Source organism: Plecotus auritus (genome assembly GCF_963455305.1).
Source record: "Plecotus auritus genome assembly, chromosome: 9".
NCBI lineage: Eukaryota > Metazoa > Chordata > Mammalia > Chiroptera > Vespertilionidae > Plecotus > Plecotus auritus.
Genome location: NC_137783.1, coordinates 146,671,016 through 146,688,984, shown reverse-complemented (window position 1 = coordinate 146,688,984; position 17,969 = coordinate 146,671,016). Strand labels below are relative to the sequence as shown.

At 56.7% G+C, this 17,969-nt stretch overlaps 1 protein-coding gene across 1 annotated transcript in view; it reads right to left on the bottom strand.

Annotated features, from left to right (window-relative positions):
* The window catches only part of ABTB2 (ankyrin repeat and BTB domain containing 2), a 146,241-nt gene that overhangs the window by 16,073 nt on the left and 112,199 nt on the right, over nt 1-17,969 (bottom strand). The window contains exons 3-4 of the mRNA XM_080688102.1: nt 14,053-14,266; nt 235-387 (exon numbers count right to left, since the gene is read on the bottom strand). Coding sequence (XP_080544228.1) covers nt 235-387; nt 14,053-14,266 — 367 coding nt within the window. The remainder of the gene's footprint in view (nt 1-234; nt 388-14,052; nt 14,267-17,969) is intronic.

Genomic DNA, 17,969 nt, shown 5'->3' with positions numbered 1-17,969 from the left:
CCCGAACATCCCAGAGAGCCAGATGGCGGGAGCTCGCCTGCCCGAACCCCAGGTGCGCGGGGCACCAGGCCCACGGCTGCAGGAGAGGCACCAGGGAGCAGCCAAGGCCAGAGCGACAGCTGACAGGCCCAGTGTCTGCGCTGCCCCTCCCACCTCCAGGGGACAAGGGAGGGGGTGGCCGGGGTTGGTGGCCAGGGAGCGGGGGCCCCCTGCCCGCTCCCCCCGAGCCCATACTTGAGCTGCCGCGGCTCGCAGTCCAGGCCGGGCAGCAGCAGCCGGGCCGCCTGCCGGATGTCGCTGCTGTCCACGGTGAGGCTGCGCCGGTGCTCTGCGTAGGTGATGGCCACGCGCATCCACTCCATCAGAGGCGGCAGCAGCATGAAGGGCCTGCGAGGCAGCAGAGAGAGAGAGTCAGGCCCAGGCTCCTGCCTTTCACTAGGGCACACCAGACCATGGGCACTCAGAGTTCCGAAGCCCACCGACCCGTCCCTACCTCCTCCTGAGCACGAACCAGCTCACCTCTGCCCGTCCAGGTACCACTGATCCTCCCAGGCTCAGCTCCAGAAACCTCCCCAGATCCCTGTCTCCAAAGAAAGCAGTCCCCTCCTGCTCCAAGATCCCTCAGAACTCTCCTCCGACAGCCAGTGTGCCGCTTCCTGACTGGACGCTCCCGCTCGGGGAAGAGCCTCCCTCATCTCTGCTTCCTCCAAGCCATGCCAAGCACGGGGCCTGCACACACAGGTCCTCAGGAAACATGTGCTGAAGGACCAGCGTATGGCTGAGCACCAGGATCTCAGTCTAATGCACCCAGGTTCTCAGTTGGGGGCCCAGCCCCGTTTCTGCCCAGAAAAGAATGGCATGTAATTTCCAAGAGCGCGGTGCTCACGCATCGGAGAGGGAAGCCAGGGATCCCCGGGGAACGTGTAGATTCTAAAAGGACCAACAATCCATTTGTGAATTACCTGTTGGATTACAAGTGCCCATTTGAATCCCCCCCAAATAGTTCTTCCGTGATAATGCTGCCAGGCAAGCTCACCGGCACCCTTGTATGTATCGGTCCTTTTTATCCACGGGGATGGTTTCACGGAAACCACCAGCACCGGGGAATGAAGTGTAAGTAAGAGGAGAGTTGGTGGATCTGCCACCCACCCTTCCCTATGGTGGCCATCAGCCAAGACAAAGCCCCAGGTGCAGCCGCTCAGGTGGCATCTCCCAGCCGCACTCGGGGAAATCCAAGAGGGAACTTGGGAAGTCATGAAGTCTCGTCAGATGGCGCCGCGATTCCTTCTGTTTCGGGCCCCTCAGAGCTTGGCACATGAAAAGAACTCAGCATCGATAGCCTCGGTGGCAGACACTGGGGACGGGCTCATGTGGCCTCTAGTTCCCCACCCGCGGACAAGCTCTGTGTCCTCCTCGGAGTCACTCCTGGAGGCTCAGCCTCGAGCCTGCTCCTTGAGCCATTCCAGTAATTCTGTTGGTGCCCAATTCCCTGCGTTAAATCTCTTCCTGCTCAAAACACCTAGGGTGGTTTCTGCTTCCTGAACTGAACATGGATGAATATTCCCAACGTGCCGAACCCCCCGGGTCAAGGTGGTTCCTCTGCCTCAGGGTGGGGGCTGGTGGCCGCCTGCCCACAAACAAAGCCACCAGCCCCGAAACTGACCTCTTCAGGCCTTTCTCCTTGGCCTCCCCGCCCCCGGGCCTGTGGTCCATGGGAAAGTAAAATGACAAGCAATTCATGGACTTTCTCGGTAATGTGCTACCTTTGGCCTGTGGGTTCCTGGTCACTACTTCCTTTCCAGTAATTTTAAGCCCACTGGGCACGCTGAGAAGCGCTGGCCTGCTTTACTGGACATTCTGGAAAATCCCCATAAAAACTCCCTGGGCCGCAGCTGCGCCCTAACTCCAGGGTGAAAGGGCCCCGGAGGAGCAAGGCTGGGAAGGGCTGATGTTTGCATCGTCCCCAGCGTCTCTCCGCTGTGCTCCCTCCCAAAGAAAAAGGCTGTGTCCCTGTCTGCCTTCCCCTCGGCTGTGCCAGAGTGCAGGTGTCTGCAGAGCCAGGGCCCGAGAGCAGTCTGGCACCTCGGAGCAGCCGCTCCCGGAGCTTCCGTCTCAGGGTCCCCCTCTCTCTCACAAACGATTGGGGCCCCTCAAGAGCTTTTGTTTGTGCATGTTAGTCTATTGATAACTACTGTACCAGAAATTAAAACTGAGAAAATGTTACAACATCTGAATACACAAGCTCAGATCCCAGCAGACGTCAGTGAGAAGTAACTGTAACAGCGTGTCACACGCCTCCAGGAAACTCTCCTGGGCCCTCGTAAGACATTGGGCGTAAAAGGCAAGTAACAAGTTATAATGCAAATAATCTTGGCCCTGTGAGCTCCCAGAAAGTCTCTGACACCCCAGGGCTCCCCGGCCCCATTGGGGACTGCTGCCAGATCCCTGAGACAGGCTGCCCTGGCCTGGCAGGAGCAGTGGGTGTGGGGCTGGACTCAGGCCTTGTGGGCATGCGGTCTGGCCAGTCCTGGAATGGCGCACGAGCATGGCACACACACTCCTGGCCGGGATCTGAGAGTCCTACACGCCTTCTCTGCCGCATCCTCACTGGGAAAAAGTTCCAGTGCCCAGCGAACTGGCTCGGCAGATCATCACTCTCCTTGGCCTCTTTTTCTATTAAAGAAGGGTGTTTTTCACCCACGGATATGTTCATTGATTTTTAGAGAGGAAGAAAGGGATGGGGGGAGAAACCGATGTGAGAGAGAAGCTTCGATCAGTTGCCGCCTGTATACGCCCCAACCGGGGATCGAACCTGTAACCTAGGTGTGTGCCCTGATCAGGAATGGAACCCACACCTTTTGGTTTTCAGGAGGACAGTGTTTCTATTTTCCGTTGTAGAACGCTTCTGCTGTTACTTCACAGACTGTCCAGTGACCAAGAGCATGGGATCTGCAGGGAGACTCCTGGGGGAATCCAGTGCACGGCCACTGAATTAAACTGACCCTGTGCAGGTTCCCTCACCCTCTCAGCCTCAGTTCCCCATCTGCAAAACGGGTACAGCTCCTAGGACCGCCTCACAAGAAACACGTCTATGAGGTGTTCAGTAGAGCGTTTGGCACACGCTCAGTTCTCGGTAAAGATTAACTATTATTGCTATTTTAGAGTCTAGTGATAGACAAAGTACATAACAGTAACAACAAAAAAAGGTTATGGGAATCTGGTCCTACTGAGTGCCTCAGCTCCAGCCTCTTCAGGCCCAGCCAATTCTGTCCCTGCAGGCCCCCAGCAAGTATAAACAGCGAAAGCCTGCAAGCGAGCTGCCCACCACCCACACCATCCACCTCAGAACGGGGAGAAAACAAACGTGACCGCGATGTGGACTGTGATCTGGAAACCACTGCTGGTGGTGCAGGCGCGTGGCCTTGGCCACCAAGAACCCCGTACCGGGGAAGGACCCACCTCGGGCTGAGGGTCCTGAGCTTGTGAGGTGCTGGTGGGGTGGGCGTGGCAGGACTGCGTGGGGCCTGCACCTCCTGTGTGCACCAAGAGCTGCTGTCGACCTAACCTACAAGCCCCACGCGTTCATGCAAACACATCTGCTCAGTCCCGGCTATGACAAACAGAGCCACTTAAAAGGGGATCGACTGGGAGCGTTTGTGTTTGTGCATAAAAAGGCAGCTATTGCCATGGGGGTGGGAATCCAGGAAGTACTCAGATGAAGAAGAATCTTCGACATGCAGAGGGTGAGAGGAGGAAACAGAGACCCAGCCTTGAAGGTCACAAGCCAGTTCGCCCAAGGTCACAGAGCAGGCTCAGCAGCAACAGGGAGACCAGACCCTCATGTCACGACTTGGTTTCTCTTCATCTCTCTTTAAATTAATCGTTTCGATGAGCCTGAGTCTCTCAAGCCAATGGCCTCGTAAGGCCCTTCAACAGGCCCAGGTCTGCAAAAGCCATTTTCCCTCTTAAAAAAATGGAAAGAGAATAAACTTCTTAAGGCCTTGGTTTTAAGAGGTCCCTGCAGCCTGGAAAAAAAAAATAAACCCTGCCCCACTCAGCAAGCATATGATTTATTGGGATTACAGTCCTATAAGCGGTGTCTTAACAACACAGAACAGGAAACGCCTCCGATTTCCAGCTCAAAGGAGGCTCTGTTCTTTGGGGAGGTGGGCAGGGGCCTGGGGGAAAGAGTCAGGTTGGCAGATGGGCCACGCAAGCCCCAGGCATAAGGCCCCGTGCCTCTATCCCCCACCCACAGGCTGAGTCTGGGCCAGCAGCTATGTGCCCTCTGTGCCCGCCCACCAGGACGTGCGTAGGATACTCGGGCAGGCCCTGGATGTGCCCACTGGCTGGGCAGGGCCTCGAGACCTGGCGGAGCTCAGCCCTGAGAAAACTGGGCTGTGGTTTCTTAACTCCCACCTTTGGCTGGGAGCACAGAGGGCTCTGGGGTGCGGGCGGGCCTGGCTCCCAGGCCAGGAGGGTTTGGGGAGGTCCAGGATGCCTAAGGCTGGCTCCCTGACAAGGTTTCCCCATCACCATCTAAGCCCAGCCCGAGCTATGAGCACACTTAGAATCGCACAGGGACCAGCAAGGCGGCTGCAGATGAAGATCAAGGGAGGGGGTGGCCAGGATGTCTCCTGAAATTCTTCCGATGACTTGGCCCCACCTTCAGTGGGAGCCACTGCAAGCCCTGGGGGTGACTGCCCACTGCAATCACCTTCTCACGGATCTAGCTGCTCCCACGCCCCTCCCTGCCGTGCTCTCTGGGCCGGGGCTGGGTGGCGGAGCCTGCAACGATGCCACACTGTCCCCAATCAAATGATGGCACAGGCAGAGGCTTCTCTGGGAAGATCAGGGTCCAGAGAGCCACCGCGGCCTAACACCGAGCCGAAACATGGGCAGAGAACGAAACCAACGTTGTCCCACTGAAGTCAGGCTGTACGCCCAGAACAAAGGAAGTGATTCTAGTCCAGTTCACATCTTGGACTGATTATTTTTCTAGAGTTGGTCAAACCAGAATGGTTTGGCTCAGCTGGCGTCAGAGCTGGGCAGGCATCTTCCTACTGACCCCCAGGCCTATCTCCTCCAGCAGCCGCTGCCTCAGAGCCTGGAGCTACCCCCCCCCCCCCCGCCCCCGGCACAATCCCCGTTTGGGGACAGGTGACTTCTCTTAGAGCCGGAGCTTAGGGCTTTCTGTGGGGAGAATACACTTTTCTTATTAAAGCTCATCTGGTACAGATTAGAGGCAGTAGATAAACCTCACTTGTCCACATACGCACATGGATATAAATTTAGAATACAGCCAAGCCGGGACCAGCTGCCTGCGACTTCCCTGCCTGTTCCCAGGGACTGCCCTTCAGGCCCCAGTGGAGCCTCGAAGTGAGCACTGGAACGGGAGGCCGCGTGTGTGACCATCGGGACATCCTGGACGGGCCCCTGGGCACCCAGGAATAACAGACCAACACTAACCACTGCTGTTCACAGAGCATTTGCTGAGTCCCTAGCTCCGTTTTCAGCCTTGTATACCTCTGGGCTCATTTACTCCTCCTGTCCACTGTGTGGAGCAGGTGCTGTTACTGTCCCGGTCTGACACATGGGGAAACTGAGGCCGGAGAGGCATAGCCAGCGGCCCGAGGTCATGCCGAGCTGGGATGTGATCCCAGGCGGAGCGCCCGGCCCTCAACAGTACACTCCACTGCTGCTCAGCCGCGCTGATCGGCCTGCCCTCCACGCCTGGACCTGCCCCTTCGCCTTCCACTTAGGCAGTGGTCCTCAATCTTCCTAATGCCGCAACCCTTTAATACAGTTCCTCCTGTTGTGGGGACCCCCAACCATAAAATTATTTTTGTTGTAATTTTGCTACTGTTATGAATCGTAATGGAATTTTGCTACTGTTATGAATCGTAAAGTAAATATCTGTGTTTTCCGATGGTCTTAGGCGACCCCTGTGAAAGGGGTCGCGACCCACAGGTTGAGAACCGCTGCTGTAGAGCCTAAGACCATCGGAAAACACGGATATTTACACGAACATAATTTTATGGCTGGGGGCCACCACAACAGGAGGAACTGTAGTAAAGGGTCGCGGCATTAGGAAGGTTGAGGACCACTGCCTTAGGGGTGAGGAGCATCAGGCACAGTGATTATATAATTTGTCATCCAAATGGGCCCCTTTGCAAGGGGAAAGGAGGCTATTACCAACACCACCAGGACAGCAGTCGTAATGAGAGCCGTCTCAGGCAAACGGGACATCTGGTCACCCTGGTGTGAGGGCACCGGAGTGTCAGGCAGTGGGAGGCCGGCCCTGCCCACCCACCCTGGAGTAGGTCTCCACTCTCCCTCCAGCTAAGGGCATGCTTCCCAGCCCTCAGCACAGCAGCCCACGTTCGAAATCCTTGCCCTAACCGGTTTGGCTCAGTGGATGGAGCGTCCGCCTGTGGACTGAAGGGTCCCAGGTTCGATTCCAGTCAAGGGCATGTACCTTGGTTGCAGGCACATGCCCAGTAGGAGGTGTGCAGGAGGCAGCTGATCGATGTTTCTCTCTCATCGATGTTTCTGACTCTCTATCCCTCTCCCTTCCTCTCTGTAAAAAATCAATAAAATATATTAAATAAAAAATCCAATCTCCGAGTGTATAAAGGTGCAGCACAGGTCTCCCTCCCGGGGCAGTGCCCACGGCTGCCCCCCTTTCCCGGTGGGGGGGTCTGCTCTTACTCCAGATGCTCTGCAGGGCTCCAGAGTTCTGAGTCAGGCCCCTGAGCTCGTGAAATGGGGAACCGCTCTGTCTTCCGTTCTTGGAGGCTTGAGTTGGCCTGGGTGCTGGCAAGTGGTTCTCTTTAGGAAAAACCAGACAAAAAGACGAGCATTTCCTGGGAGAACTTCCTGCCGGGGCACGGCCTCCTGGGGCAGCGTGGCTGGCTGTGGCGAGGCCGTCTCTGGGAGGCACGGCAGCGGGGATGCTGCGATCGAGCCTCGCAGGGAGGGAAAGGGCAGATGTGGTTCTGCACCTGTCCCTGTGCCCTTGGGCCCCGGTGGAGGGGACACAGCCATGGTTTGGTAACTGGGCCTGACTCCAGGGTGGCATCTCATGTGGGCGGGATGGTAGAGATTCCAGTGGAGACGGCACACAGGCCGCTGCCCCTCCCCCCTTTCTCAAGCTCCCCCATCCTTTCTCACACGGCGGGGAGGGCCCTGGGAGCTGTGAGGTCCGGGGCCCCTGACCCACTTCTCAGGCCAAAGTTCCCAGCACAGCAGCTGGGCGGGCGAGCAGCTGGTCCAGCAGGCTGGGTATCGCTGCTGCCCACACACCTGGAATGCCGTGGTGTGAAAGCAGGCCTCTCTCCTCTCTGCTGGGGTGCGGCTCCCCCCGCCTGCCGGCCACACCTCACCTACGGGGTCACCGCTGCCATGTGCAGGAGACCGGCCTCCTGCCGCCTGCCCAGCGTCTGTGGTGGCTGGCAGAGACCACACACTCTCGCACCATATGGAAGCCAGACAGAAGAAGGCCTCCGACTGTTCAAACGCACGCCCTCCCAAGGGCGCTGTCCCCAGCACCCGCCTCTGCCAACAAGGCAGGCGTGCAAGGCCCGACCCTCTGGCTTAGCTGCTTCATTTACCCCCAGACACCTGCTGTGCCACAGGCTGAGCGTTTTGTTTAGGGTTTCCGGATCGCAATTCCTGTTTGGATTCACTGAGTGCAATCACACAGCACCCACCTTCCCCCCGTCCCACAGTCCAAGGCAGAAAGATGACCTAGTCACACTGTCAGGTAAAGAGTCTTCAGAAACTTCTAGAAGGAGGCAGGGGCATGGGGCTCCGGAGGCCTATCAGAAATGCACAGTGAAAAGGGGAAATTCCTGATGGCAACGAGTGGCTTTGACCCAACCAACCAGAGAAGGAGGAGAAGACGGTGCAGGCTCCCAGGCCCCGACCCTGCTTTCTGCACCCACATCCCGGCCGCGGCCTCAGGCAGGACCCCGGCAGGGGCTTCTGGGCAGCAGCGCCCCCTGCTGGGACGTGTGGAGGGCCTGGATGTGCCAAGTAAGCATGAGGCCATTGCGCACACAGGACCCTCTCACGCATCCACCCCGCGAGGCGGGAATTGTCATTAGTCTGCATTTTACAAACGTGGAAACTGAGGCTGCGAGAGGCTTGGAGACATGTCCGAGGTCACAGAGCTCGCCCATGGTGATCTGTCTGACTCTTTAAAAAAAAAAGATTCTTGGGTCTTTCATGAGACCACACTGCCCCGCCCAAAATGCTGAGCCTGCGCGGTGGACAGAAGGCTCACCTCAGTGGGTCCACTCCGCCCAAACTCCAGCTTCTGCACCCACAGCCACATCAGCCCCGATGTCAGCAGGAACGGGAGGCTGGGCTGGGCCCCGAAGTCAGAGGGTGCACCTGGACCCCTGAAGAGCCTTCTTCCCCCAAATCTCAAATATTCAAGTAGCAAGCGGGGCACGGACGGCTGTCAGAGGCGGCTGGTCTAGTGGGAGGAGGAACAGCTAAGAGCTGCCCGTCAGGCAAGCAGGAGCGGGCCAGAGGCAGCCCAGCCTGACCCGGTGCCGCCGGAGCTCTCCTGCCCCAGCCTCATGTCCGGAAAGCCAACGGCTCAGCCTCCGAAGGGCCCTTCCTTAAGAAAGGAAGTTCAGTTCTCTGCAGTGGGATTTTCCAGCAATACTGCAGACAAAGGGCATTGTTGCTGCCGGGTTATAAAAACACTCCAAACGAATGAGGCCCTGGGGCCTGGCAGTTCCCCCTGTGAGGACCGGTGGGCCCCACAATGGGACAGGAAGTCATATGCAGAGGGCAGCTTCCCAGGGCACTTGTCAGTGGCTGGGCCAGGATCCTGTCCCGTCTCCAGCCCGATGCCTGGCATGGCCACTTCCTTTGTCTGCCCCAATCCCTGGCCTGTTCCTTTTTGGATGCTGGACAGATAGAGACCCACCCTCAGGCTGGCCTCCCAGGACCAGTGGACTCAAGTCTGTTGGAGAAGAGGCTCGGAGTAGCTGAGATCGAGCTGCACCAGCCATGCCGGGTAGAGGAGGTGCTGACCGAGAGACCCGGCTTCCAGCATCTTGCCTCTTGCTCCTGGGAGGTGTGCGGGTATGTCACCTTGGATCGTGTGAATTCACTGTGCTGTTATAATCGGGCCTCCCTGCCTGCACTCAGATCTGCCTCTTCCTTGCTGTGCCCTTGGGTTCCCTGCTGACCCTTCCTCAAGGCCTCGGTCTGCTCACCTGTGAGTGACAGCAATGGCTCCCTCCAAGAGCTAATGTGAGGATCTGCTAGACAGCTGTGCATCTGAAGTGCTTTATAAACTGCAAAGCTTTGTCTGGATGCTTCTATCCCAGGCAAAAATAAACCAGAGCACATCACTCCCAAGCTTAACACTGAGCAAGGACTGCCCACCACATGAAGGTCTATGGACAAACCAACTAGCGAGGGGCCTGGGGCCCAGGACACCAGTCACTTCAGAAAGTGCTCCACTCACTCCTTGGTCTCTGAACCAATAGGTGGATGAAATCCAGTTTTCAGTTCTTTGAAATCCTTGGGTGGTGCATTATGATAAATCTAAAGTCTGTACATGTGTTTGTCCAAAATAGTCCTCATTGCATTCGTCCTCTGTGACATCTGGTCTACCTCGTCTTCTGGCTGGGCTACTGCCAGGGCTGAGTTAAGAGGGAATTAAGGCAGGGACTGAAGAAGGCATATATGAGAGGGAGGGAAAACCTGCCTTTGAGGGGTTGTGATATTTAAAGTCACCACTGCTTTTGCATTACTTATGCATTAAACAAAATTTAGTTATTCTAGTGCTTCCATAGGTTTGTGGAAACTAATTACACCAACAATCGCAGCTGCCATGTGTGAAGAGTTTACTCTGTGTGCTACGTCCTTTAAATACATGACCTCATTTGATCCCACAAAAACCTTTGGAAGTAGGTCAAGCCACTTTCCATTTAAAAAGCTGGGGAAACCGAGGCCTCAGAAGTTAAAGAACTTCCCCAAAGTACATAACCCCATAGAGACCCTGTATTATGGTCATTGACTCCAAAGCGTCCAATATTTAGGCTCTACAGCCTATCTCACTAACTGAACAAAATATTTTACTGCCCTACTATGTGCTAGGGACTGTTCTACGTGCTGAGGACACAGCGGGAACAAGGCCAACCCATGATACTGACATTCTAGAGCAGGGGTGGGCAAACTTTTTGACTCGAGGGCCACAATGGGTTCTTAAACTGGACCGGAGGGCCGGAACAAAAGCATGGATGGAGTGTTTGTGTGAACTAATATAAATTCAAAGTAAAGGAGCGGAGGGGAGAGCAAGAGAACCGGATAGAACAGCCGGATCCGGGCCGCGGGCCGTAGTTTGCCCACGGCTGTTCTAGAGACAAGTAAGTAAAGCAAATACATAAGCAAGGTGATTTCAGGAGGAGGAAGGTGCTCTGAGGGTGATGGAGAATGACTGGCAGCGGGAGGGACAGCTTCCTGGGTGCACTGCAGACCACAAACAAGTCACTCCAGGGTTTACTGGGTGGGCCTGTCTGGGGACCACATGCAAACAAGTCCTTAATTCACCCAACAGCTATTCTTCTTTCTTTTACTGCCATTTTGGGCAAACAGATGGAAATTTAATGCAAAAAAGGAGACGAGGAAAAGAGCTTAACGTAGCAAATCTTCTTGAAATGGCATTTAAGGGAGCCACAGGCAGTAGAATAAAGCCACCAGTGCCATCATGTCTATTATCTGTAAGAAAACACTTTCGCAAGCTGAGCAAAAGCTTAACAAGCCCCCTTCTTCAGACTGAGCACATGGCCTATCGGGGCGCCTCCTAGTTATGTGAAGTGCTCATGGGGGACCCCCCTCCCCTGCATCTAGAAAGAAACAAAGGGGCGCCTCTCTCCACGCTGTGTACCTCACTTGTGTCGGGGGCATTTCCCCAGGACGGGGGACTCCCCCAGGGAAGGAGGCACTGCTCAGATCTCCACCTCACACAGGAGGAAACAGGCTCAGAGGTAAGGAGTCTTGCTCCGATCACAGCCAGGGCGCCTCTGAGGATGCTCGAAGCCCCCCAAGAAGCATTTACCTAGATAAACAATTATTAGTGATGACTTTAAAAAACAACAACCCACACCTAATTTTTGTGTTTTTAAAATGTAGATCCATTTGTCATGAAATATGCACTTTGAAACAAGCAAAGTCCTTCTGGGACTTTCACTGCTCATGCCAGCCTGCCTGTGGCTGTCTCCTAGGCCCAGTTACAGTCCCAGCCGGTCCCGATGCCACCCCCTGCTCCAGCCTTCCCGAACATCCTCCTGAATACGATGACGGCGAAGATGATGACAGCTGACATACTGTGCGCCGGGCGCTTACGAGTCTAAGTGCTTCACGTGCATTAACTCAATGAACCCCACAATGCCCCGGAGGCGGCACTATTATTCTCATGCTACGAGGAATAGGCCGAGGCACGGAAGCCAGACGACACGCCCATCTACTATTCAGCAGCGGAGCCGGACTGGATCGGGCCGGCGGCAGGGTCTGAGGGCCGACCTGGGATATTACCGTGCAACCAGCCTCCTCTGCCAGCGTCTGCTGGTCTGTGCTCATTTGTTCCCTTCTCTCTTGTCTTTTGCCTCCCTCGTTAGGCTGCAGACCCCATCACATAAGCCACTGTTCATGACCCTTACACCCCTTCCCCGCGGATCCACAGACGTGTGGGAGAAACGCGAGTTAGTAAGTGAAGCGCTTAAGATGCTGTCTGTCTCTATTTGTGCTCTGTGATGCTAGCCCTAATTAGCAGCGGCGTTTGTAAGTCATTGCATTATTAATTATTATTGTTAGTAGCAGTGGTTAAATAAGTAATATCGATAGCGGTATTAGCAATTGTATTAGTAGCAGTATTCCCAGCCCAGAGAACACTTGAGACCACATTTTAAGAAATGTCATACTACATCAGAGAAGAAAGACTACTGGGGACATCAATGAGAGAGGTGTCCTGTCTTCAGGCTGACATGGCCCCACGTGCGTCCGCACTCACGCCCCTCACTGGGCCCCCTGTGCAGCACACAACCTGTGTATCTGTTCAGAGCGGCACTGCCCAGGCCTCCCTGCCCAGGCCTCCCTGCCCTAGGCCTCCCTGCCCAGGCCTCCTTACCCAGGCCTCCATGCCCAGGCCTCCCTGCACCAGGCCTCCCTGCCCAGGCCTCCCTGCTCTAGGTCTCCCTGCCCAGGCCTCCCTATCCTAGGCCTCCTTACCCAGGCCTCCTTACCCAGGCCTCCCTGCCCAGGCCTCCCTGCCCTAGGCCTCCCTGCCCAGGCCTCCTTACCCAGGCCTCCCTGCCCAGGCCTCCCTGCCCCAGGCCTCCCTGCCCCAGGCCTCCCTGCCCTAGGCCTCCCTGCCCAGGCCTCCTTACCCAGGCCTCCTTACCCAGGCCTCCCTGCCCAGGCCTCCTTACCCAGGCCTCCTTACCCAGGCCTCCCTGCCCAGGCCTCCTTACCCAGGCCTCCCTGCCCAGGCCTCCTTGCCCAGGCCTCCCTGCCCAGGCCTCCCTGCCCTAGGCCTCCCTGCCCAGGCCTCCTTACCCAGGCCTCCCTGCCCAGGCCTCCCTGCCCAGGCCTCCTTACCCAGGCCTCCCTGCCCTAGGCCTCCCTGCCCAGGCCTCCTTACCCAGGCCTCCCTGCCCAGGCCTCCCTGCCCTAGGCCTCCCTGCCCAGGCCTCCTTACCCAGGCCTCCCTGCCCAGGCCTCCCTGCCCTAGGCCTCCCTGCCCAGGCCTCCTTACCCAGGCCTCCTTACCCAGGCCTCCCTGCCCAGGCCTCCTTACCCAGGCCTCCCTGCCCAGGCCTCCCTGCCCAGGCCTCCCTGCCCTAGGCCTCCCTGCCCAGGCCTCCCTGCCCAGGCATCCCTGCCCAGGCCTCCTTACCCAGGCCTCCCTGCCCAGGCCTCCTTACCCAGGCCTCCATGCCCTAGGCCTCCCTGCCCAGGCCTCCTTACCCAGGCCTCCCTGCCCAGGCCTCCCTGCCCAGGCCTCCTTACCCAGGCCTCCCTGCCCAGGCCTCCTTACCCAGGCCTCCCTGCCCAGGCCTCCCTGCCCAGGCCTCCTTACCCAGGCCTCCCTGCCCAGGCCTCCCTGCCCTAGGCCTCCCTGCCCAGGCCTCCTTACCCAGGCCTCCCTGCCCAGGCCTCCCTGCCCAGGCCTCCTTACCCAGGCCTCCCTGCCCAGGCCTCCTTACCCAGGCCTCCCTGCCCAGGCCTCCCTGCCCAGGCCTCCTTACCCAGGCCTCCCTGCCCAGGCCTCCCTGCCCTAGGCCTCCCTGCCCAGGCCTCCTTACCCAGGCCTCCCTGCCCAGGCCTCCCTGCCCAGGCCTCCCTGCCCTAGGCCTCCCTGCCCAGGCCTCCTTACCCAGGCCTCCTTACCCAGGCCTCCCTGCCCAGGCCTCCCTGCCCAGGCCTCCTTACCCAGGCCTCCCTGCCCAGGCCTCCCTGCTCTACGTCTCCCTGCCCCAGGGCTCCCTGCCTCAGGCCAGGAAAGGGCTGGAATGCCATAGAGAAAACACTAGACTGGCAGCTAGCAGGCCTGGATCCTGGGGCTCTTCAACTACTAGGCTCCTGGAGATCGGGTCACCTGCCAGAGCCGTAAGGTCTTGTCTGTAAAATGAGTGGATGGAGCAAAAAACATGCCTAAAACCCCTAACAGTGACATCACTTTTGTCAAAAGAGGTGGCAGCTACCGCTGATGAGAGCCAGTTACCACCCACTGTCCTCAGTGCTTTTCCTCAGAGCACCGGCTCACGTGCTTCTCACCACCACCTTTCCCGGGAGGTGTGAACACCCCATTTTGGAAAAGAGGCAACTGAATTTCTCAAGAGTCCGGGAAGTGGGCGCTAGAGCCGGCAGACCTGAGACCAAGGCCAAAGCCCACATTCACTGACCCCGGTACATCAGCCCAGGGCAAACCATCCCCCTGCCTCCTGGGCCAGGCATTCCCATCTGCATCCCAGCCCACCCGGTGCCACCCGGCCCACCATGGGTGCAGCCCAAGGAAGATCCTACCGCTCATTGTTCAGGGCCATTCTCGGGGGGTCCAGGTTGGGGTTCTCCATGGACTCCATCTGTGGGCACCGCAGGAAGTAGTAGAGCGTGTGGAGGGCGTCAGGGGACCAGGTGATGGGCTGGGGTGGCTGGCGGGCCTGCCGAGCGGGGCTGGAGCCAGGACACAGGGGGCGGCGGCCCTGCATGTGGTGCATGGCTCGGGATACCAGGTCACCTGCGGGGGGGCGGGCAGGAGGGAGCAGAGGAAAGAGAAAACAAAGTCTGAGTTCCCAGCCCACATTCTCCCAAGCATGCTTGCAGCTAAAGCCTTCTAATTACCGTCTGCGCTGGGCGGAGGTGGAAGCTGTCACCTAGACACGCCATGGCTTGGTTTCCCTTTCACTTTCGGTCTTGCCTACACAGCTGAACGAAACACCTGGCGGGCCCGCCCTCCAGAGTGCAGGCGAATGTGGTTTCTTTTTCCACATCCCCACTCTCTCCACCACCCCACGGGCCTCGCCCCAGCTCTTTGACCACGGGAATCCCTCTGGGCCTCCTCTCCCAGCCGCCCACAACCAGTGCCAGACGCAGGGGATGCCCCTGTGCGGTCTTGTGCAAAGGCCCAGGTACTTCAGTAAGGACGCTGCCTCAATCCCCATCGCATCAAGCAGAAGCACCACCACCATCACCCGCCGAGCACTCGCTATGTGCTAAGCATTCACTTCCCTAGAAATAGGATTTGATGTGATGCTTAACATGCTGGGGGCCACATTATCCCCATTTTACAGATGAAAAAATGGAGGCTCGTCCGGTAAACAAACACTCACTGACCCCACACATCTGCCTGCTCACAGGGAGGCCGCGGTCCACCCAGCGGTTGTTCACTAGCCAAGGTCAGGTGGCTGGGCAATGGTCTGCATTTGAAACCAGGCTGTTTGACTCCACAGTCTGTGAGCTGAGCCAGGGCCTGGGCTGTGGGGTCTCAGGGCCCCACGTCCTGTGCTGTGTTTCTGCCCGAGTCAAGTCTTTTCAATATCCCCCCAGCCCGGGCAGGAAGCTCCCATCATTGTGTGCGGCCACAATGCTGAGAAAGGATGGGTGAAGCAGCCCCAGGCACCTGCGGGCCCCTCGGTTCTGGGACAAGTGGCGCCCGTCCATCCTCCTCAGGCCTGGGAACGCAAGGGCCTCTCCTGGGGGCCAGCTTCCTCCCATCTGGACACGGCTGACCCCGAGGGGGGAGAAATATGCAGGTTTTAATTTGGCAGGTAAAGGGTCATTCAATGTATGGCAGAACCAAGTCATTCATTTATCCAATTTATCTTCACTCTACAGCTTCTGAGAGTTTGGTACTTCGTTCCACGGTGTCCCCGACATCCTGCCCAGGATCTACTGCATAACAGGTGCTCGGCCAACACTTAGAGAATGAAGAAATAGCCTTGCATCTTTGTTTCATTTTAACATACAATGTCGGGGGGCTTGATTTGAGCTCATTAGCTGCCCAGTTCTCCCATGACAGCCACAGCGATGGTGTGTGGCTTCTATCTGAGCAGGGACAGTGGCACCCCTGGAATTGGAGATCTCCACTGGGAAAGAGCATGTCCCCGACCCCAAGGTCCTCACTCCTCTCCACACGCCTGACTGTTCGTCCCTGCAGCTGTGGCTCGGCTCCCTGGGTGCCTCCTGGCAAACCCCATCCTCTGGCCAAGAGGGTGGAGGGCAGCAAGTTACTGACAAAAGGCTCCCATCCTCAAGACTCTGATTTAATGGGTCTAGGGCAAGATCTGGGCATCTGGACTTTGTAAAAGTCCCCCTGGCGAATCTACTGCCCAGAGGGTCTGAGAATCACCAGGTAAGTAAGTGGGTGAGAGCATAGATCGCAGCATCAGCTCAGGGCTCTGCTACTTCCCATCTTATACACGTTACTGATCAGAGCTTTGGTTTCCTCATCTGTAAAATGGGAATCATCACAGCTAACCTCTAAATTGTGCGGATCCCAATAAATAAATAGGTGGAAAGCACGCCACATCCTGCTCGGCACAGAGTAAGTACTTGACAAAGGTTTAATACAACACCATTGTGATTACTGGCCTATTCCTCTCATCCCTCGATTCTGCAGGCCGTTCCTGTGGTTTTCTTCCTTCCAGGACCTCTGTCTGCAGTCAAGCGCTGCCCCACATTTCCCAGGACAGGCGGCCGGGTCCTGAAATGCCAGCTCCCAGCCCTGCCCTCGGGCTCCTGGGTGGCAGAAACCGGCACCGACACCCCCCACCCCGCAGCCGCCTCAGCACAGCTCGTTGTACCAGCTGAGTCGGCTGCAGTGAGCTGAAACCTGGCTCCCGCCTCCCCGGGCCCAAATGCCCGCACTTCTGGCAGGACCACAGGGCCCAGAGGAGGGGAAGGCACGGAGCCTGTGGTCTGCCTCCAAGAGAAATCTTGTGGAGATATCATTTCCAAGGCAGACAAGGTGGAAGTCGTCATCATTAATTACATTTCTGATTGTTCTCTTGTAACTGGTGGAGAACCCTCTGGCAACACAATTCCAGCCAGAATGCAGGCCAAAAAAAAAAAAAAAATCCAGAAAGAAATGGGAGCGCCTCAGAAGGGCTCCCTAACTCCGGGGTCGGCAAACTGCGGCTCGCGAGCCACATGCGGCTCTTTGGCCCCTTGAGTGTGGCTCTTCCACAAAATACCATGGCCTGGGCAAGTCTATTTTGAAGAAGTGGCGTTAGAAGAAGTTTAAGTTTAAAAAATTTGGCTCTCCAAAGAAATTTCAACCGTTGTACTGTTGATATTTGGCTCTGTTGACGAATGAGTTTGCCGACCACTGCCCTAACTGGAACAGGGAGGCCCTCGGGAGGTTCGGGAAGGCCATGGAGACAGCAGAATGGCAACAGGAGGTGGGTCCCTGGACTTCTTGGCTCCAAGCCCAGCGACATGCCATCAGTCTCTCTCAACCACCAGACAATCCCGATCAGGCATCTAAAGACGCACACTGCTCTGCACCCCTCATTATGGCCAACGAAAGCCGCTCGCTTTGGCTGTACTCCCAGAGGGTTCCTACCGGCCACCTTAGATTTTCTCGGCTTCGCGATAGACACGAAAAGAGAGAAAATCTCCTTCAGTCTTTACAACCACCCTTAAGGGAGGTATTTCTGTTTTACAGACGAGGAAACAGGCTCACAGAAGTGCAATGATTTGTCCCAGTTGCACAGCGAGCCAGTGAACCAGCCAGGCCTTGAACCGGGGGCCTTGTGCTCCAACCACTTGCCCTTGGCTGCTGTGCCATTGCCGTCTGACGTGCGGTCTGCAAACGGCCACAGGTCTGCAAACTGTTACTGGGTCACGACAAGTTAATTTCAGAAATTTCAGACATTTCAAAACAACAACAACTCCATAGCAATGTCTATCTAATCTAACAATAAATAAAAAAATTGGCTTGCGTTTTGCATGTCTTTTAGTTTACTTTTCTGGACATTTATTTTTATTGTGTTTTATTACAGTTTCAGTCTGCCGCGTGGGGGCAGGGTGGATAAAACCCCCGGCTAGTATGAGAAGCCTTGGCCCAGATTGGATACTGGGAGCTGCTTCTGGAAAATTCTTGTACTTGAGAATCACTTGCTCCTAAGCCTGATGAAACCTCGGTCTGAAGCCCAGAAACACCCACCGGGCATGAAAAGCCCACTCTCGCTGCTCACCAGAGAGCCTCGATCGGGGGTGCCACAGGTTTCACTCCGGTCTGCCCACCCTCATTATGTGCCATCCCATAAAACCAATAAAGCCAGCAGAGTCTGGATCAGCAGACTCCTCCATCTGGCTGCCTTTAAAAAGAGGGGTTTTGTTTTGTTTCTGTCTTATTCCCCCGCATGGACATTTTCATGGGTAGAGAGGGACAGAGGAACACACAGGTGCCCAAGTTCCCGTGCATCTGGACCTGATGC